This window comes from Plectropomus leopardus, chromosome 5 (genome assembly GCF_026936395.1).
Source record: "Plectropomus leopardus strain MGB_pleo_1.0 chromosome 5, ASM2693639v1, whole genome shotgun sequence".
Lineage (NCBI taxonomy): Eukaryota > Metazoa > Chordata > Actinopteri > Perciformes > Serranidae > Plectropomus > Plectropomus leopardus.
In genome coordinates, this window is record NC_142180.1 from 7,828,351 (window position 1) to 7,851,382 (window position 23,032).

Below are 23,032 nucleotides of genomic sequence, written 5' to 3' on the forward strand. Positions count from 1 at the left end.
TCCATATTCATATTTTCCCTATCATTTTCCACCAGGTTTGTTCCTTAGGGATGTTTTCTAAGTGTGGAACAGTGGAGAATACAGCAACAATCTTTGGGGAAATATCAGACATAGGGCCCTACAGCTTGACTGCATGTTGGGCAGAACCATTTACAAGTGAAAGGCATACAGCTGGATGTGGTTTACACAGAGTAATTGCCTTTGGCTTCTGGGGAATACAGGAATGTATCAGTACTATAATCAATAAAAGTGTACTGGCTGGATGGCAGCAGCTGCTCTACCCATCTGGGGATGAGAGCAGGCAATTAAATAGTCTAATTAATGCTGCTCTTATTGTCTGCTGCACTTTGGGGGTTGTGAAATACTGATAATATAACGGGATTGTATTTTCTCTCTCTTTATTCAACTATTTTTTGTAGGCGAATGTGTATAACAACCAGAAGCTTTCATAACAATTTTGGATTTTGCACAGCAATTTGGAGTGACAGGGCAGAATCAAACTGTCAAGCATGTCAAATGTGGGAGGGGGCAAAGTTTCCCCTGTTAATTTTTCTTTACAAAAGAAAAACTAAATGACGAAGATAATCAGTGGTGTATTCAGATCCCAGTGTCCTTGATTTTTGGGTGCATTCCTTTTTGTAGGAAAATGTACAAACTAGTGCTGGGCATAGATTAATTTTTTTAATCTAGATTAATCTCACTGCAATCCTGTAGTTAATCTAGATTAATCTAGATTAAAATTATAGATTTGAATTTTGCCAAAGACATTCAAAATAATATCTATCTATCTAAATGATGAAAATGCATCACAAACTGCTTGAGAAAGATGTTCTACTATAATATTTGGTAAAGAAAAATAATGTTCCATAAGATTTACTTTGGTGTTTAACTTTTTTTTATTTTGTTAAACACAGACATTTAGGAACACAGGTTCTGTCTCCATATGGAAAAAGCTTTTTCCTGCTAACTGGAATGAACAGCAGAGAGCGCAGCCTCTGATAACATGACCCTAACTGAACTGTGGGCCTACATTAGAGGTCATGAAGAAGACCATTAACAGTCAGTAGCTTTGTGACACGGCTCAGGCAGACCAGCTTCCGCCTTGTTCACGCCCCCTCCGCGTAATTCGACCAGGTATACATCCGCGCTACAGTGAAATTGGTGCCTTGCTCACTGTATAGACCCAACTTAATGAATAGTTTATCGCGCGATAAGAATCCTGCGTTAACGCAGCACATTAACGCCGTTAACGGCCCAGCACTAGTACAAACAGTCAATGAGAAGAGCCTCAATCAAGAAGATTGACAAAACTTCTAGTCAACCAGTTCTCATTGCCAGGGCAGCATGGTCAGCAGCCTTCAGCTTCTCATAGTTCTGCACAAGGCTCCCTTCAGCATCTTTACGAGATGCATTAGGCTTTAACTAACTCCAAAGTAAACCTCCCTGCTGCAATAACGAAAACAAAGAGTGTGCAAGTCTGAGTGGGGTGTGAGGAAGGTTTGGTTAAACCCCAAGTTAACGAGTGCAAATTGACAGGTTCACTGACGTCATATACTGATGCTAGAGGGGTACCTAGAGCGTCATAGTTTGAAGCAAAAATCCACTCACCAAAGCTGTCATATTGGAGGAGCTGGGATTGAGATTGTGATGATCTGTTAAATATGTGGCTATAGTCAGTGGCCAGTTAGCTTAGTTTAACATTAAGACTGGAGACAGGAGAAAATAGCAAGTCTGGCTCTGTAAAAACATCACAAAATCCACCTGTGAGGCTCAATAATTAACAGATTGTGTCCCATTTGTTCAATACATACCAAACCTGGAGTGCAAAAATCAAATGTTGAGGCTTTATTGAGAGTTATGTGTCGGATAATTTCTTGGCCAGGCAACCACTATAGCCTGTTATTGTTAATTATTATGTGATTTAATAATTATTGATGCATTACTATGTATAATTAATGTTAAAGCAGTTTGAAGTTGCACTAATAATGATGCATTAGTTACCTGCCAATGTGCTGAAGCCGTCCACCACTCCATTGTAGGCTGTGAAGTTTTGGGGCTCCTGATCTGCCCAGAGGACCTGGACATACCCTGCAACTTGGTAAAAGCCACACTTCCCTGCAGCTGCCCATATACAGAAGAAGAATACAGCCACGGAAGAATAACATTTCTTACAGTCCAATAGGAACCCTCTGAACATCCTCTCAACACGCATGGCAACCGTCTTGATTTTCACCCACATGAAAAAGTCTTGGTTTTCTGAGTTGTGAGAGTCCTCACTGGAGCTAGGCTGTTGTTCAGAATATGTTCCCTTAAAATATAAACTAGTCTTAGGCATGGGCAGGAAAAAGGAGGTTATCAGTGCTATGGAGACAGAGGCGAGAGTCACAGCAGCTAAGCAATACAAGGACACCCCCAAAAACACCAGCAGTTGAGCCAGAAGGGCGCCCACAGCGTAGCCTATCAGTATGGCCCCTTTGACATAACTGGTCACTCTCTGATAGTAGCTGGGCTGCACCAAGCTGTAAATGTAGGAGAAGTAGCCCAAATCTGTCGCCATGGCAATGCTGTAGATGAAGAAGGCCAACTGAGCCGAGCAGACCCCCGAGCCAAGTAGTAGCAACAGCAACATTGTGACATAGCTGAGCCCCTGGAGGATGATTACAGGCTTGTACCTGAGGAAGTCTGTCACCAGGAGGACCGGGATGAGGAGAAACAGGTTGGAATAAGCCCACACAGGAAACACCTGTCGAGTCACCTGTACATGGAAGGCACAAAGAGACCTAATTTTTTTTGGGAGAAAATGATTCCTAACTGATGATTGCAGGACAATCTGTGAAATTACAGCAGCACACCAATTTCACCTTTATTGTTGATGAAAAAAAAATTCTGCTTTTACATGATGGAAGAGAAAGCAGCAGGATCGAGACTCATATGACAAGTTGATGCATTTCAATATTATGCAAATAAACACAATGGCTGCAGCTTGAAAGCCTGGTTCCTTAAAGTAAAAATGTGTCTCTTAAATTGCTGTTCCAATTAATTTTTTTTGTTGTTGTTTCATTTTGGCCTTGACTGAACTAATATTCAGAGATGGGTGTTTTTGGCAGGAGCAGGATTTCAAATCTGCAGTCTACATCTCAATCAGCTCCTGAATAACAAAACAATGTATTTGGATGGCAGCAGCCAGTTGGTGTTCCAAATGTGTGCTATTACTTATTGGGTTAGTGTTTAGGATTTAAGGGATATATGGTCAGAAACTGAATGTAGTTTATATGTTTTCTTTAGTGTATAATCACCTGAAAATAAGAATTGTTGTGTTTTTGTAACCTTATAATCAGCAGTTTATATCGTAGGCCCTGCATGTTTAGCTGAACAGCATAAGAAAAACAAAAGTTTTGCAAATGTGAAACTGCTTTATTCACTATTTTACCAATTCAAATCACCAGATCCATTTGTTTTGGAGAGGAAGATCCCTCAATGGATTACACTACTCCTAATAAAAAACCTCCTTGATGTCAGAGAAAAAAAAAAGTGAGCACACATTCGCAGGTGCTGGGCTAACTGCCTGTCTCTGAAATGCCAAACAGCGTCAGAAAATCACTGATTTGTAATGTAAAATTGCTTTATTCCGTGTTTTTACTGGTTTAACTCAACTGGTCTGTTGTTTTGGAGAGCAGGAGAACTATGTGTATACTTTGGGTCTAGGTGAAAAACCTTCTGAACAAAGAACACTGAAGGAATCCTAACCAGGTAAAGTTTCAGCTCTGCCATATTTTATTTACTGGATTGAATTTTAAATTATAATCATTAAGATCTTCATCCAACGGAACCCCATTATGATATGTTATGATTGGCATTTGTTCTTGAATAGCCAACATCTTTACATTTAGTAATTACTTTAATTTGATTTTAAATGGCAGGGTCTGCCATTCCTGCGCAATTTTAAATCTTAAGTGAATGTTAAAGATTGCAAATTGAAATAAAAATTTGAAGTCGATTCATTTGATCCTAATTACTTTGGAGCCCATCTATGATTTTCTTAGTTTTATTATGATTTCAAACCTTCCTCTTTACCTTTGGTGCACTGGCATTACTTTAGATAGTTAGTTTTGTCCTCATCAAAGCAATATAAGAAGACAGTTAATATAACTTTCTTAACAATGATTAAACACTGCCAAACCAGGTAAGTTTGGATATCAGACTTACCTGTAGAGCCACAGCTACAACTGAAGTCTGTATAGAAAAGACACTGCCTGTTTGTGATGAATAAACATAGACTGCAGAAACATTAGAGTAGCCATTCTGTGCAAAAATAAGGCACAAATTTGTTTTGATAAGTGTTTCGTCTAAATGTGCCCTTAAGTAAAAACAGAAATATATCAAGTAAGAAGTAGTCCTCCCTTAAAAACTAAAATATGTACTTAGAGCAAAAACTGTTGTTTTTATTGAGTCACTCTAGTGCCCTGTTTATTTTGTTGGAATGACTGGAACAGGAAATTGAATTTGTGGGCTCTATGCTTTGTTCACAAACTTTGTTAATCTCTACAACTTCGAATGAGATCTCAAAAGCCACTCAGGACCACAAGTTGAAAAGGTAATTTGCATCATACACGGTTGAGCATGAAATGAGTACACCTTGAGTGTACCTGCCATAATTTGTGTGAACAAAGTGGCTCCCATCCTGCCTTGTGCTATGCATCGCAAAGTGATTGTCATTGCAGAGGTGTGAAGGACCCCATTTAGTTTCTCTGTAATGCCACCATGTGAGGCGTGATACTGCAGAGCCTCTCCTGTTCTCCTCAGTCTGCACCGAAAGCTTTGAATGCACTCATGTAAACAGGACAGCTCGGCTGATGTTAGTCTAGTTGTTGGTTACATCAATTTCCTCCCGCTCTACATTATTCTTTCATGTACAGTATGGAGAGAAAATAACAGGTTGGTGAATAATGAAAAAGGCGTAATAAATATTACAACAAGAATCCCTCCTCAAAGATGAAATGTTAAATGATTAACTCAACATGTGATTGCTTTACTTCAAACTGGTGGTCTAACAACCAAGAGAATTTTACACATTTGCACCTTGGGACAAAAAGATGATGGTAGCGATGTCTGTTTGTCAGTTAGTCTTTCATTTTATTTGGTCCGTAGAGGGAAAGACCGGCTTTCTGGATTTCATTGGAATTTGACGCAGATATTCATGGTTGCAAAAGGATGGATCCTACTTACATAAGTGACCTCCTGCACCACTATCAGTTCATACATCCACCTTGACTGACATTTTTGTAAAAAAAATATCTTCTATATCTTGTAAATCAATTTAATGCTACTGTCAAAATCAAGTGCAATTTGCTATGAGTATTCATTGTCCCCAGGGGATGAATTATATACTTTATATAACTTGATCTTTCCTGTACTATTACCCTCAGTACAGAATTCACACTTTTTTTTTTATTATCTCATTAAGATTTAGGCCACAGGATTGCTGGCCCTGTGAATTTCTCTGAATATGCATGCAGATGCCTCTGTGAATTTACACAGAGAGGTGTGTTATGGGTAACTGTGAAGCTGATGAACATCAGTCTCAAATTGCTCATCCTTTTTTGATCATCATCACAAGATGCCTGATTGATCGCAGGCCCACTTCTACTAAAAATTGTTTCGTAAAAAATAATTACAATTTAACGAAAGAGCCAAGTGAACATCTTTGAAGAACCCCATACAAATTCACTCCCCTGTAGCCCAGAGAAGCATTAAGTCTATTCAGTTAGCCAAATCCCTAGAATACAGTTCATGTTGTGGCGTGCAATGAAGTAACAGATTCTGATCTCAGGTCATCAAATGCTTTCTCACAGCCTGTAGCATGTGACACTAACACAGAAGGCACCCTTTGGTGTGTCTATGAACCCTTTAGCATCTGTGTTGCACACACAACACACAGTTAACAGTGATGACACAGTTAGGTTTAGGCAACAAAACTTGATGAGGTTTAAAAAAAAATATTATTGTTTGTTTTAAAATAAGTACAAAATGACACAAGTACATGATGGGTGGACTTAAGTTACGTAACATTCCTTAAACTTTTATTTATATGCTGAGCATCATTAGTGGTCTCCTGGGTGAAAGTCTGTTTGTTTGACCCATCTACCACCCCTCTCTCTCTGCCCCTCTATATTGGTATATGATGACTTGTGAGTGATGCTTTAGACATTTGTCTCACTAATGTGCTTTTGTCCCCCCAAAGAAGGTCAACAGGACAAAAAGAAAGCTAAAAAAGCCATGACATATAGTAGGCTACATATCAAAACAAAATCTTATAAAGTTTAAATTGGTGAATTACACCACACAATGACTGACAGCTTAAAATATGCAAACACACAGCCATCTGGGTACCACTGAAGTGCTAAATTAGCAATATTATCATGCCATAGTGGCATGAATGATGGTGTTTAATTATACAGATTTTTATATTTACTTTCACATCAAATTTGCTACCAAAAATTTGTCATTTGAAACATGTTAAATAGAAGTAACTAGTTCTGAGTATACATGAACAAATGTACCATGAAACCGAGCATCCGTTATTGCAATTCATACTTTATATTCATAACTTTGTCTACATGCATTTACATTATTCATGTTTTGTATATTAAAACAAAAAACTGAGCAAATCTAATAACCCATGGCTTCCATCATTGTACGGCAGTCACATATCTCATTTCATAGCTCAGTGGCCTCACCTGCTCCGTGGTGAGATTCTTGTAAGTTCCCGTGAGGAACTCTGTCATGAAGGGTTCTATAGGCCTCATCATGGAGCAGAAACCATAGATGCAGAGCTGCACGGTGGGGCCCACCCAACCGGGCATATAATGGCCTGCCCAGCAAGGCCTGTTGCCACACTCCCCGCTCCAGCAAAAGCCCATCTTTCCTCTCTGGCTCCCCGGGGACATCTCACTGTGTCCAGCGAGAGCGCAGTCTAATTCAGGCAGTTTAATCTGTTGAGATATGGAAGCCCCAGATAAGGCCAAGGTGAGACTGACTGTGAACACCGAGTCACCTGCTTTGCCATTGTTGTTTCTCTCCTCTGAAGGTTTTCTGGCTATGGCGAGACAGCATGAAAAAAAAAAAAAGAAAAAAAAGTGAGGCTGCGAGTGAAGATACATTAAGATGAAATATGAGGTGGTGAGCCCTTGGGGCTCCAGCAGGTTATAATAAATACTGTCTCTGCCTCTGTCTTTATACAAAACACCCTCATTCCTGCAGATATTGAGGAAGGGGTTGAAGTCAAGCAGAGGAATATGTATGAGTGTGTGTCTCAGTGCAGGTGTACACACCACCTTGCTGCCCCACACACACACTGTGTACACACACCGTCTGCCTGTTTAGCATCTGCCACCATTAGCCACACGAGTCCAAAACAATATGAGTGATGCACACAATGTTTCAACTCTAAAATAATACATAACAAAAAACATCATTTTACAACATACTCAAAGCACTTTTCTCAAGGCTGCAAAAAATAAAGAATAAGAGTTATGTTCAGACTTGGACACATTCACAAATATCACTCAGCTCTAAATTAAATTTACCCAATTTCCCAGAGTAGCTCATCTGATGAGATAATGCTCAGCATATTGTCTCGTCATAAGTAACAAGTTCATAACTTTAAGGTCAGTTTTGGAGTTTGCGTGGCAGCTTGGCACTGAATTCTTAATACTTAGGGAAAGAAATAAGCAAGGCAATCATTCCCGAGATGAGAATTATTGTAGTCTGTAATTTAAAATATCCAACGGCGAATTATGACTCACCAGTGGGGTGTCAACAGAAAAGCTCTGCCTCAGCTCAAACTGTCAGCCTGTCTCCATTACTTAATTCTCAACATCAAGGTCACAGGCAAGGAAATATTATTCATATTCATATATTTGGCATTTCTAGCTTCATGTTGTCAGATTTACAGTATGCGATGTTCAGTGACTGTGGCTGGAGGAGGCAGATACAGAGACACACGATTTGACCTTTAAAGTCTCTGTCAAAGTGAAATTGTAATGTAGTTTTACTATCAGTTGGTTCACTTTTATTGTATTGAGCAATGTAAAGGCTGTTATTATTAGTACACACTGTAGAAACCGCAGAAAAGGTCACATAGATAGAAAGATAATCCCCATCATCTTCAGGCACTGGCATGCTCGTGTTCTCATTAATGTGATACTGAATCCATGATGTTGAGGTATTTAACATCATTAGACCAATTCGAAGCTCATAATAACTATGACAACGACTCACAGGATAAGTAACCATGTGTCAACATACATTGGAGTGATTAGTTGTATAACACATTATACATACACACAACAATATATCTGTTGTACATTGTAGCATCACCTGCACATTTATATGTATAACTTACATACTAGTTTTATAGGTACAGAAAGCACAATTTTAGATTTTACACGTTTTACACACTAAACACATTATTTATAATTTTATATATTCACGTAGTGCACATTGTTTATTTCTGTATTTCTTTTACATTTTAGATTTTTTAAAACTTTACATACTTAGCACATTATAGAGACTTTTTTTCAATAATTATATACTAGTGATAATTGTTTATGTAACTGTATTGCTATTTTTTAAACATTTTTTACATACTTTGTGCTGGTATTCATTTCTACTTGCTATAATTCTCTATGCTTGGCATCAGAGTGACTCTAATGAAACACAATTTACCCCCAGGGATCAATAAAGTATTTCTGATTCTGATATTATCATCAGTAGGTGTACTGACAGTGGTAGTGTAGGAGCAATATTCAGTTAATAGTGGTAATGGAGGACACTTTCTGATAAGTTCCCTTCTGCGTCATTTTTGACATTTGATTCAAATGTCTCAGCCCTTCATATGATACTTTTCTTAATAGCTTAAGAGCTCTACCATACAATAAAGAAGAAAAAATAATGCAACAATAAGGACAAGCTGGACATTAACCCAAAAACATTTTACCCAGCACTGGGTGGGTTTACCCATGATAAGATGCCACAGATAAGATTTTGGGCCTTACAAACAAACTTATTTCCTTAAAAAATTAAGTAAATATAGCAATTGATCTTGATTGGTGTTTAGTTTTTATCTTATTGTGTTTACTTAAAATTTGCATGAAGTTGTTGCAGCTTAAAAATGACAACTTTAATTAAAATAATCTGTCTAAATCTGAGCAATTTCAGTAAACCAAGTTTATTGTGCTTTACATCTGCATTGTGCTGGTTGCAAACTAGTCAGTCATATTTGTATTAGCTTCAACATGTTAACAAAACAGAACCCCAAATCCTTATTGTAATGATCAAGTTAAGTCAGACTTACTTGGCTTACTGCAGTTGCTAACACATAAGAAAAAAAAGATAATCTCACTTGTTTGTAAGTTGCACCAACTTCACAAATATGAGTAAATACAGCTAAATTTTAAGTATACATAACACTTACATATATAGTAAACAAAATTAGGTTTAGTTCTATTTATTTTTCTTTCTAAAGGTAATCCGTTTCCAAGATTATTTTAGGTCAAATCAACATGTGACACCCAGGTAGCCCTAACACACTTGGATAAACCCACTCGTGGGCAATTGGCATAGGGACCATATGTAACCTATGGACAATCCCATTTAGGGCCAATTTTCAGCCCATTTAATACCCACATGGGCCCTTTATAGATGTTATCTGTGTATTGACATATGTGTAACACAAGGCTATATTTTTTGTAATCACATACTTGCTTATGATGAGCTCAGTGTTGATTTTGTTTTTTAAGTAATGGAGGTATGTAGACTTTAAGATGAAAATGATTACATTTAACAGGCCCACTACTCTAAGCTTATACAATAAAGCTATATTCATTATGAAAAAAACTCTGGACATAAAAACTAAGATTAACACAACAGGACTGCAAGATGCTGCGCCAAGATCACAGGATCGCACACCCTCATCCTACTCGCCGGACTCATTACGCTCTTAATCATCTCTGACCTGCAGTCCTATTCCTATTAATTTACAGCGGACAGAGATGGACCTCATTCTCATTTTGAGGCGCCAGACTAACTCATTTTCTTCTCTCTTTGTAATCTTCACCAGTCTGTACTGGGACTGAAGTGATGATCAAAGGTATCTATCTTCCATTTCCTCTTCCTTCCTCTAAATTTGCGGGTAAAGATAGTGTTAGACAGCCTCATGATGACTCCAACAGAGCCCGGTCCGTAGGAGGCAATGGCAGGTAAATGTCTGAAATTGCCTGCTGTGCGCAGTAGGACCAAATGGAGCTCAGTGTGGTGAAGGACATCTAAAGGCTCATGGCACTATATTCCTGTGAGTCACCCCCAACACCCCAGAAAAAAAAGCCTCATAAGAAACTATTTGGAATTAGATTTTGGGGTTGAACATGGGCTGAGATAGACACTTTGTTGAGTAAGCTCTGAAATGCCCTGGTTGACCCTGCTGTGAACAAGGAGTTTATTCCGAGTTTAGCCCCGCAACCGACCTTTTCCGAAAAACCTCACAGTCACAGCGCAGCAAAGATAGAACATGAGAGCATGCTCGACAAGAAATACTTTTTGAAAATCTCACCTTTGTCAAAGGGGAATCTTTTGCTACATATTTTGTTCTATACAGCATTGCACTGGGGTTATTCGATTTCCTGTCTCTGCCCTCGCTTCATATTTCAATTAACCTATTTATCTTTTCTTCGTCATCGCATCTGAATTGCAGGATCTGACATAGTGAGCGTTCAAAGGCAGCCCGGATGCATTGATTCCTAACGCTTCACAGACCAAACCCATCTTTCCGCAACCTCCCTTTTTCTCTTCTTCCTCGCTGGCACATCATATGAGGCTGCTGCAGTCAGGAGCCTGACTTTGAAACAAACAGTGAGTGTGTGTTGGTGGGTGGGGTGGAGGAGGCAAGGGAGTGTTGGTGTATATTGAGGTGTTTGCGAGGCTCAGATAAGCATATGTATGCAGAGGTTTGGCTGCAAAACAGAACTCCCACTGCATCGAGCTGATAAGACGTGGAAGTTCGGTGTGTATGTGTGTTTTTCTTCTCCCTCTATTATGGTTGTTGTTGATTTCACTGGACAATGAGTTGGACTTATAACAAGGTGGCCGAAGCAAGTTTCTGGGGTACACAATGCAGACAAATACAATACCACATCACTAACACACTCTTTTTTCCCCCCTTAAAACAGGCTGACTACAACGTACATATGGTACTACTTAATTTGGACAGTGACATTTGGATATAGTTGTCAACAAAAATGAATTCTTACTAAAGTGTCATTTGCTGATTTATGGCTCAATTAATCAGTTAGGGAGTTCTGTTATAAAAATGTTCTGTCCCTACAAGGTTTCAACACTATAAAATATACATGTATTGACCAGGAAGAGATTCAAAATTTCCAAAAAGGGATGCTCAAAGGGAGGCTCAAATTAACTATAAAAAGGGGCAAAACAACCACAAAGAGAAAATGACCAAAAGGGAGACATAAAATGACTAACTAAAAGTTAGTTAAATTGACTCAAAGAGACCCAAAGACCAAAAAGAGACCCGGAATGACCAAAAAAGAGAAACAAAATGACTAACACTAACTGTATATATATTTTTGAATTACATACTGTACATTTTGTGTATATTCCCTATCTCTTCCTTTTGTAAATACAATTACATGTCTATGTCTGTCTTTTTTTCTATTTTTCTTATCCCTAACTTATTTCCCTCCCCTGTACTGTGAGCATTGCCAACCCGGAAAAAATCCCTTGTTCCTCATTTGTTGAACTTGGCCAATAAACATGATTCTGATTCTGATTCTGATTCTGATAATAAAGAAACTAAATTTCCTCTAAGTGAGACAAAATGACCAAAGAAGACACTAAATAACCTAAAAGAAATAAACCCAAAAGTACCAAAAGAAACCCCAATACAAAGAGATTCAAAACCACAATAAAAGATGGGAGGGGTTTATGTTTCGCTACCCAGGGCCTCATTGTCTGATAACCCAGCCCTGGGTAGAGCAGCCTTAGCTATGAAATAATTTAGTGTTTCACATTACCAGATAAATGTTCAGTTCAAGTTCAAGTCATGTCATACACTGTGAACCATAATGTTTTGGAGCCCAAATTGATGGGACCCTAAGACAGTTACCCATTTTCCCAGCTGGTATTTCAGCCTTTTTTCCTATAAACTGTATTTAATTCTAACCTTAACATGAACCTAAACCTAAACTGATTTTCACTACATGTCAAATACTGAAAAGCAGACCACATGTCACTGTATTATACAAAACAGAAACCTTTATAACCATGATTGTGTTTCAGTTCTGGTCTGCTTTAATGAAGTGAGTCCTTATTAAAGAGTGCATTTCCTTCCAATGCGCTGGATTGAATTGGTAAGCATCCAAATCTTTACTGCACCCACAGATTTGTGCAGTCTGGTGGTAAGATTGAGAACAGAGTGTTAAAACATCACACTGTAATCATCCAGCTAAAGTTTTTTTTTTTTTTTTTTAGGTATAAGCCTTTGGGCCAGAAGCACTAAAAGCTGCTCCTAATGAACAACACCCAACACACTAGATGGAGCTCTTGCTTCATCACATCTCCCGCAGCATCACTCCTCATCTCTGTAATGCAGGGGTGCTCATGACACATTCCTGACAATTTTGACAGTCTCAAACTTGTGAGAGCTCCGGGAAGAGCAGCACATGATTGACACACTGATGGACAGACAAACAGTGAAAACCTCAAAACCAGCTGTCCTTGCCACGCGGCCATCTGCCGCTCCCTGTCTAATTGGATGATGAGTGCTTCAATTGGAATGTGGGCTTGATTGCTGAATATTTGTCTCCATATGCTTTGAATTATCTTTAGGCTTATTGGTGTGTCTATACAGTGGCAAAATGTGTAGCAGAAATTACTAATAGCACTGGCAGTACAAGCTGGAGCAGTCAATAGATCATAGCTGTAGCTGACAGCTGCTATGATCTCTTGATGTGCTTGTACTGAAGATATAATTCAGACCATATAGAGAACTGTGATGTTGGCTTACAGCTAAGCTCCTTTGACATTTTGTTCACTCAACCATAGGGTAACATTTCCCGACACTGAGAAATATTGTAAAGATCCAGGATTTCACAGGATATGGTATTCACCTATAGTATGTGGAAAACAACCACATTATCCTCCCAACTCTGACGAGAATGTACAAAATGATGGACACCTCCAGGCTTCAGGACATTGCCGCTATGATCAATACCAGAAAAGATATGAATCGTACACTAGAACCAATTTGTCACAGGGGCAAGTTCCTGTTTTCCAGTCTACCCGTCAGGCGGATGAAAAATGAAAAATAACCTTTTTCATCATGCATTCTGGTATAGCTCTGTCTTTGGCAGCTCTGCTGAATAACTGAGATATTTTTCTTATGGCATGCATAAATGGGTGATCTCAGTTTTCACTGGAAACACTGCCATAGCAATGCTAATTACTCACTGTGGACAGCCAAACAAGTCAAGAAATATAGCAACATTATGTCCCAGTGCCTGTAGAAATCAACTCCAATGAATGAAAAAAACAGAAATCGAAAAACTTGAATTCAAATGTCACTGAATATCAATACGTCAAAAGCACTGTAACCCTCACAAGGAGCTGCTTCCGATCAACCCTTCACATTTGAGGCGAGTGGACCTATGGCTGTCAGCACTGAACCCAACCCTGTGACATTTAAAAGGGGAAACAAGGAAGGTTTTCACTGCCCCATCGCACAAAATGACAGTAATATCTCCAGGTGTGTGTGACAGAGACGATAGCTGGAATTTCTGGCATTCAGAACTCAAGTCTCTTGGCCATACTTGCTGTTCTGTTTTTCAACACAAGCTGTCTGTCCATGCAGTCATATTGTATACGAGGTGGTTTTCTTCATCATTACATATGGTGGCTAAAGCCTATGCTAGACTGCAGAAGAAGGGTGTTCCAAAGGCAAGGGAACACCTTGAAAAGCATGCAAGCCCAAACTATCAGCAGAGGTTAGCGAGTGTCCTGCGCCACAACACTGTTTTGTCTTTTTCTTAAATATATAATTGAGTCATTTTCTACATCATTGGTAGAGAGTAGGCTACAATAAAGCAGTGGTTCCAAACTAGTCCAGATTTATACTTTGTCAATAATTCAAGGTCCTAGCATTTTATAAATTATCACATACTCAATTTCATTTCACAAACTGTAAACAGCACTTTGGCTAAGAACAGAAAGACATAAAACATATTGCAAGAATAAACAGAATCGGCACATCAAAATAAAAGCTCCGTGCCAGAAATTCACTATACTTCAAAAGAAAGTGTGTTTTTTACAAACTTGACATGTTCACAAGTCCATTCTGAGTGGCCCCATGACCCACTTTTGGAATGGGACCTACTGCTTTAAAGACTACTAAAGCAATGCTTTAAAAATCAGATATGCAAAAACTTTCCATAGGATGCTAGGGACTACACTGGTATGCAAACAACACTAAGTGCCTGATCTTATACAAGGTTCAAAGTGGTACACAGCACAGCATAACTTTCATTGCTAGTTTCAGATTAGCGCCCATGTTTTTTAAACTGCAAATGTACTTTTGGCTGACGGGTGTGAACTTTGCCCACAAAAAGCTCACTGTTTATCAGTTTATGTTACATTGAATCCATGTTTCAAGAAACCAAAGACAGACATTTTTTGATGAACTGGAGTGAAAGGGTTTGCCATCAGCAAAACTATATCAATACATCAGTTTATGAACTCATCTTTGTGTGAGATGTTCAAGTGGAAGTGTTTTAAATGTCAGGTTTTAGTGAAAATGCATGTGTTTAGGAAGCACTGAGCATGTATAATTGAGACTTAAATGATACTGCACAACTTGTGTTAGAGTTTGTGCACGGGTCTTTTGTTCTAGTTTTTCCCCTCCACAGACTCCATTTACTGGAATTCATCAAGAATTTTTTTGGATTCTTTACTCACGGTGGAGGCAAACAAGAAAAATAGTTTTTTTTTCAGGAATTCATAGTAACATGCAGTGAGTATTTTCATGCTTTTCAAAGGGTACATTATTCACATAAGATGTGCCTTCATAGGTGGGTTCATAACAAGTGTATACTCTACTTGCTTACACATACACAGGGATGTGCTGATGTGTTGCAGGTGGGTCAAATAAAACATCATTAATGCGGAAAATATTAATGTCATTCTCTAAAATGTGAACATAACAGAGAGCAGAGCAGAGATGCAGTTCGACTCCACATTAGTAAATGGTTGTGCTGTTATTAAATGTAGACTGGACCCCATTAAGTGCAATTCATCGAGAATTCTTCAATTATTAGATTCTTCGTTCACCATCGAGGCATGTTAGAGAAACAGTTTCTTCATGTATTTGAGGTAAAAATGGGTGAGTAATTGATATACAAAATGATATTGTGGTAAACCTTTAAGCTGAAATTTGGCTGCAGGACATGTTGGAAAAAACAGAAAAGAGAAGCTCATAGAAAATAATGGCCTTGCTGTGCCGATTTCACAGCGTTGTTGAGCAAAGTTCCAGAGGAAGAGAGTGCTAAGACGGGTGGACACTGCGAAGGAAGTGACACATTCTGGAGCAATTTCTCCTGGTCCTTCAGAGGTCACAGATGACTTAATGTCACTTTAACACGTCCTAAACAGATAAATGAATTGGAAAAAAATGCCGCAATATAGCAATATTCACGCCAGTTAGAACATATCTATTAGAAGCTATGCATTAAACCTCATTAGAGCTTGTTTGGAAGGGATGGGAGGTCTTTGGCGCCAATCAATCAAGGTCACCACTAAGATGATGCCATGCCATAGCTGGAGGGCTCTTAGACTGATGAGTGTCAGCGGCTTCTAGTGAGCACTGGAGGGCTAATGTCCCCCTCACTGGGCTCCCCTCCTTCCCCTCCTCCCAGACGAATCCTGTTCTGACAGAGAGAGCTTCAGGAGGAGGAAGGAAATAAAAGCTGACATATCAGCACCCTCTCCACATCTTGTCAGAGTTGTCCTCTTTTGCCCCGATCCAATATCCAGAACCTCTTGTTCTCTTTTTCTGTCTTTCTGACTCTCATTCCTTATAGGCTGCTCAGGCTAGCTGTGGATAGAGTGACTTTTCATTAGCTCCCTGTGTGGGGGGTGTGTGGGAGTGCAAGCATGCGTAATGTGTGTGCATACAATATTTCACACTTTCCTTTTCCACTACTTCTTTCTTTTTAGCACCAGTCTTCCGGTTTCTGTCTCTCCACCCTTTATCATCTTAATTTCTCCCTTTTATTCTCTCCAATCTTGCTTAAAAGTAATAGAACCAGATTTGTAGGGGTAATTGTGGCAGCGGAGGAGGAGGGAGAGGAGTATAAGATGGAGGAGGAGGGGATTAACTTAACAGTTATTTGGTGTAGTGGGATTTTTTTTTTTCTGCTGCTGCTTTTTTTTTGGCTCCCTAGCACCACTCAGCTCTCCGTTTGACAGTTCTTATCCAGATCCTTCAGGGTGCTTCTTTCCGCAATCAACTAATCATATTCTGTACAGTGGTGTCTTTTGTGAGATTCTCTATTTTTGGCTCACATCCAAACAGGAAACAGAACTTTGTGTGTGTTATTTAGGGAGCGAAATCTGAGAGCCATAAAAGCTCAAGCAGGATTTGAATCCTGGTACTTAATGGCTGCAAAACAGACAAACAAACAAACTTACATGATGGGTTAAAAAAGCAACATTTAGGACAGACAGATAGATTTGACCTTTCCTTATACGTAAAGACAAAACAAATCTTAATAAAACTCGATATCTCTAGGAACACGGGTTGTTAATTTTAACCTCTAGGCAGTGTTCCCAGTAAATGTGCCGCTTTGTGTCTTTTCTATTAATCGGCAGTGCAATTTGCAGCCATTCCCATTAAGCCTTATATGTTAATGAGAGACATTAAAGAAGAAAGAGAAGAGGAAAAAGTCCAGGGGAAAATATTCAACAGTGCATTTTAGGTAGCTGACAAGAAGTTGCACTCCCTAGCTAGATTTAGGCATTAATTATTCTAATGAAAGCGGGGAATTCACTTTAAGGTCACACTGTCATGCTGTATGTTATTAATGCGTTCATCTGAGAGAGGTAGCGTGCCAAATCCTACCTCCTAATGACCTTGCCGATCAAGTTACCCTCATGTTGGTGCTCTCGCTTAATGACAGCACCTCATTATGAATAAGTGCTATATTATTGGCCATCTGAAACTAGCAAACAGTCAATTAATTCTCTGTGAACTGCAGTCGGTACTCAACACTTCACATAGATAAAGAAAATATATTGTTGAATCATAGCACCCATTTGCCATTTAAGACCAGACTAATAATTTCAGAAACATGATTTATTTTACATAAAAAACTGGTGAAACTACCAGTTTATATATCCAGTGTTTGGTTATTGAAATTTTCACTTTATACTCGTCAAAACAGTTTTCTGCAGTGATAGTGCTTCCGATATCAGTGTTCCCCTGGGGCTTGAATTTTTGGTACCCATTTACAAGGTCTGTACTCGTAATTTGATAGCTCAATATGTGTGCGTGAGCTAAAAACAGTTTGTAATATCACTTCATTACCATCACACAGACTGTTAACCAGCTTGGGGTCTGTATCTGTGATACATTTGAGCAGAGAGTTACCCCACAACTTTATCTGCAACTTTGTGTCATTATTTAACCCTTTAAAATTGAGAAACTAATTACTACAACATACAAAAAAATTACCTTAAAATTAGCTGAAAAAGAAAAAAGAAAGTTACAAGAACATCAAGGAAATGCCCCATAAAAAAGTGTTTAAAAATATAATTTTCTAAGATAATTTTAATTGATTATTAATATTATAATTATATTATTTTATTATATTATTGAATAATAACTCTTTTTTTTTTACCATAGACATTTTTCACTAGCTTGTTAAAAAATAACTCTAATGTACTCATTTCTTGCAATTTCTGGAGTATTTCTTTCCAAGTTTCTCATGGCTTTTATCCCACATAATATGTGAAAGAAAACACACCAATATGCTCATGGTTCAAAGGTTTAAATACTTGTGAAAGGCTTTTGAAAGCAGCATGAGAAAAAGTCCCTTCGGGTTTCAAAGGGTAAAAGAACAGTGTAAGCGTCATGTAATACGGAGCAGGTAGACCCAAATAGAGGAAATGGAAGGCAATAGGAACTCAAAAAGATCACTCTGTACTCCAAGGTCACAGTAACTGAACATCACACAAACACATCAAAGATGCAGCAAAGACTAAACTGAAAACCAGGACTTATATACACACTAGACTGATGAGGGAATGAAGTGCAGGTGGAGAAAAAAGGAGGAGACGCTCAGGTGAGGGGAATAAGATGATGAGGCTGAAGAACAGGCAGGGAGCTGATTGTCTGGGAGAAACTGAGGAGAAAGAAAGACTAACGAGGCTAAAACTGAACATGTGTGTAGCTGGCTAGGAAAAACTCAGGAGCAAGGAGGAACTAACGAGGCTAAAGTAAGACTGGTGTGACACAAAACAGGCAGGAAACAGAAAAAGGCATGAAGTAAATAAATCAGGGAACAGATTGACCACAATGAGTACATGAAACAAGGAAAAACACTAACAGAAAAACCTAAAACAAAATACAACAGAATATTAACAAAAATGCAGGATCATGACAATCAGTACAAAACACTGGAAAGCTAGGCCAGGATGGACCAATTGTGCTCTTGCAAAATAGTGTTGGGGGTAGCTTGTTTTGGTGTAATATTTCTGCATGGCGAGGCAAGCTCTGTCATCAAAATTCTAGGTCAAAGAAAACACAGCAAAAAACAAAAAAACAACAACAAAAACAAAAACAGTAAAGGATGTACACTATGTTGAATGTGTGACTCAACTTTTATTTAAAAAAATTACAAAAATCATTTAATAATAATATAATAAATAAAAAAATAAAATTGGTCCCCCGATAGGGGAAGCGTGACTATGCTGTAGCTCTGGAGCTCGCTGGACCCGTTAATACCACAAAAGATTTACTGGTTGTGTTTGCCTCTTGCAGAACATTTTTGCAACAATACCAAAGAAGTTCATCTGAAGTGGAACGGATTTGTACATTGTTGAAGTCATTGTCAATGGTGTATGCCACTGCCAAAGTAAAAAGATGTGGCAAATCAACTCTAACTGGCCATGTCAAAAAACAATCAACATCAGGCATGAGAGTCTTCCAAAACGGACTCTGGGCTTTCCAAAGTGTGTTCACAAGTCGTTTAACTCATTGTAGACCTTTCAAACAACTCACTGAAAGAATAAACAGATATGCCTTATTGCATGATCCAAATATTTAACAAAATTTGGCATTTTCAGATTGAAGGGCTGTTAGCTCTGAAGCTGCTGTTGTCTCCTGTATTGAACAGGATTTTAAAAAAGGTAACATGGTAGTGGAAGGGAAGGTGAATGCTGGCCAAAATAGACGGCCGATGGCAGGCTCATAGCCACAGTCTAAATCTGGTGAGTCCGTATAGGGACAGCTTAATCCATGAACAAAGCTATACAGGCTTTCTGAAAAAACGGAGAAAAAAAACACAAAAATTGAATATCAGTGTTCTTGGATATACGATTATGATGTACTCCAGTCACTAACACACCACAGAAGTTGACAGCGCATCCCCCAACTTCGCCTGCTTTCAGATGTCATCTCTACTCCAACTTTTCTCATAGCTCAGTTCCTTTCAAGAGAAGAGATACTAAGGCACAGTTTACTGTGTGTGTATGTGGCCTATACCTTCACTGCTCCATTAAAGCGACTCAACTCTCTTTCAAAATCCCCATTATGCCACGTCTGCGAGACTTCTTGACTTGTGAACACGAGCATCTGCGCTGCTGTCAACACTGAGGAGCTCCTCTGGCAAGGAGAGGAAGTAGCTATGAACTTTGTGAACTTGTAAAATGTTAGTTTGAACTTGTGCACCACTTACAGCTGCGCTAACAGCTCTGAACCAGAATACAGACCCATACCCCTGTGCACTTCCTCAGCCACCTTTTCCATCTTTTCTAATTAATTCTCTGTGGAGCTTTACACCTGCGGAGGCCGGACCAACTCTGCTCTCTTGTTTCTGGCTTCAGGAGACAGTAATAGATGTTCGCTTATACAAAAAGATCTGTCCCTGGTCACGGGGATGGAGGACAGTATAGGAAGTCTGGAGCTCACTGTAAGGCTATTTTCATTGTGGGTTTGTTTGTGTGAGTCCAGAGATCGATCGTCACCCCTACCTTTAACCCTGCTGGTCTGTTTTCTGACTTCTTTACTGTTGTTCCGCTCTGTTGGTGTCAGTAAAGGGCAGCTGTTTACCAGCATTGCCAGGAAATGAGAGTGGTGCCTCTTTTGGCAGGAGGAGCCACATGAGTAATATTGACAGGTGCACACCACCCTTGCATGGGGGATGGGGGTGGGGGGTGCACCTCTATCCAAACAGACTGCTTCAACCTGGGGAGCAGTGTCTGAGCAGATGAGTAAAGTTTTTGGATCTGCAGGGCTTCAGACTGCATCAGTGCATCTTGCAAATATTATCAATATATGAATCAGTCTAGTTTTAGTTTGTTTCCAGCTTACAATAAACGAATCCTCATGTTTAAAGGGTCCACAGTACTGATTTAACTTTTCACTACCTGCCAAAGACAACTGTTGACCAGAAACTGCAAGTTCACAGCAAAAACAATAACACTTTTGACTCGAGATGAGAGTGCTTCAAAATGAAGGAACCAGTAGTTCTGCTTTGATTCATTTAATTGTAACCAAATATAACAGTACTTATAACAGTACTTAATTTAACTTTATTATAACAGTATTTCATTAAACTTTATTCTTACAATATTTTTTTTCATTTTTATTAAAACAGTATTTTTTTTAACTTCATTAAAACAGTGCATTAGCTCAATTATATGACCGTACCTACTTTATTTAACAATATTGTAACTTCAGTTCATTGAATTAGTTTGTTTCTTTGGTAGTTTACAGGAGTTTAAAGGAGTTAGGAGTCAAAATCAAGATAAATATTGTGTATTGTAATATAGCCTAAAAACCTATTCTCTTTCCAAACTGGAGAAATACTGCTGCTTTGACGGTACTTTTGGTGCCAAAAGCCATCTTTCGCATCCATATGTAATGCCGCTGGATGGCATCAGGCAAGAATGTGGGTGTGGATGATACCTGCACATGCGCTTGTGTTGACATCATTGTAGCAGCATCCGAGAATATAAAGAGGAGATGCAGGAGGATACTTAGAGTGTAATGAGTAGACATGAAAGTCCACTGCAAAGCGGCAATATGTGACAACTTGGGATAAGAACATGTTAAAATATCGCAATGTTTTTTTCAGCCATATTGCCCAGCCCTACCATTAGCAACCAAAAGTGAATAACCAGCTTAAACTAAACATACTTTTTCCATGAAACAAACGTTTCTACAAACCTACAAAATTTAGTCCAACCATGTCTAGATGCTTGCACACACAAAAAACTTGCATAAGTAGTTAGCAGAGCATGAAAAAAAGAGAGCTTGAGACTTGTATTTTTCGGGTTGTTTGTTCCGGAAGGTGGCCAAAGATAAATTCTGACGTCCTAAAGATATGAGTTTTCAAAAAAACGTTGTCAAGTCCGTGAAGAATCAAAGAAGAACTGGGAACAAGATAGCAGTATTTGGGCACTTTGTTTTGCTTCTGAAATGCAGACATGATTTAAACTCCTGCAAAGTATAATTGGATTCTGACAGCACATGTAGCGTTCCGCACCTCGACTGGAACTAAACTTGTGCCTCCTTGTTCCAGAAAAAGCGTTTATTTTAACTAGTGTTTTAAGCAAGCCTCTCCCAGATTCAGATGAAGTTGCCAGCGTGAAAACACCCTAAATTTCATCCCCTTAAACTGTTGGATAAGGATGCCACCTTGGCTGCTCTCACTTGGCGCCCAGTTGTTTCTGATTGGAGGCCTTAAAACTGAGCCAACGAAGCGGAGCATCTCGTTTGATCTGCCAGGGCTCTGTTCCCTCTTCCAGACAGAACAGTGTGAAGCATAAAGGCAAAGCCAAAAAAGACATCTATAATTAGTTAGTCAGTTAGGCTTCACCTCTCTTCAGCGCCACTCTCAGCTCGCTGGGACCCCCCGCTATAAACACACAGTCACTCACACCCACTGTGCCCACCCCCGCTTTAAGATTCATCTCGACTCATGGCTCTGGTTTGTAATTGCCTCACAAGCCTGGTTACTGAGAGCCAGCTTATTAGGAGAGCACCAGAGTGGAACATAACATTTTCAGTTTCAATTAGGTCTGTGAGGGCATACATAATGCACGGGGGAGGCTTGGTCCCCTCTAAGTGGTGAACTGATGAACTCATGTGGGAAAATGACGCAGCAGTGGTCAAAAGAGCTGAGCTGAGCCGACTGTTTTGCGCTGCATATGGCTGTAAGATTTGTCAGCCTTAAGTGAATTAGTGTGTGCTCATTGGAATGTGGAGATAAGTTTGGAGTGAGCGTTTCTGAGTGTGTGCGTGAGAGAGCGAGGGAGAAGCAGTGAGCTATAAAAGAGAGGAAATTGCACCAGACCGAAGTAACTGAATTACACTCACACTCATGCAGCTACAATTACCTGGTGTGGATTTTAGGTAACTGAAGTGCAGGAAAGCCCACAGATTGGGACCTTTTGTCTCTCCCATTTTATAATCCATTGCTGTCTATTAAAGCATAATGATCACAAGTTAGATTATTTCATGTTATATTGTTGTATGTATTATGCCACTTGACTCCCTACGGATACATTTGTGTAGAATAATTCTGCATGAAGTACATCCAAGTTCTATCTGCTGAGTGTTGCATTCTTCATCTGTTTTCACTCCAAGGTTGTCAGTTAGTAACCTTATATTGGTACTGTCATGTAATGTGAAGCAGGTGGGACTGCAGACAACTAAAACAGATCTTTGTTCTAGGTCGGACCAGAG

The 23,032-nt window shown here is 39.1% G+C and overlaps 1 protein-coding gene across 1 annotated transcript; it reads right to left on the minus strand.

The window, feature by feature from the left end:
* Nucleotides 1-1,993: 1,993 nt before the first annotated feature.
* On the minus strand, nt 1,994-22,257 carry LOC148189519 (thiamine transporter 2-like). Its single transcript, XM_088077318.1, has 3 exons — nt 22,164-22,257; nt 6,738-7,096; nt 1,994-2,755 (listed from the first exon to the last, which is right to left on the minus strand). Exons 1-3 carry the CDS (start codon nt 22,255-22,257, stop codon nt 1,994-1,996), a joined length of 1,215 nt encoding a protein of 404 aa, XP_087933444.1.
* Nucleotides 22,258-23,032: the final 775 nt, after the last annotated feature.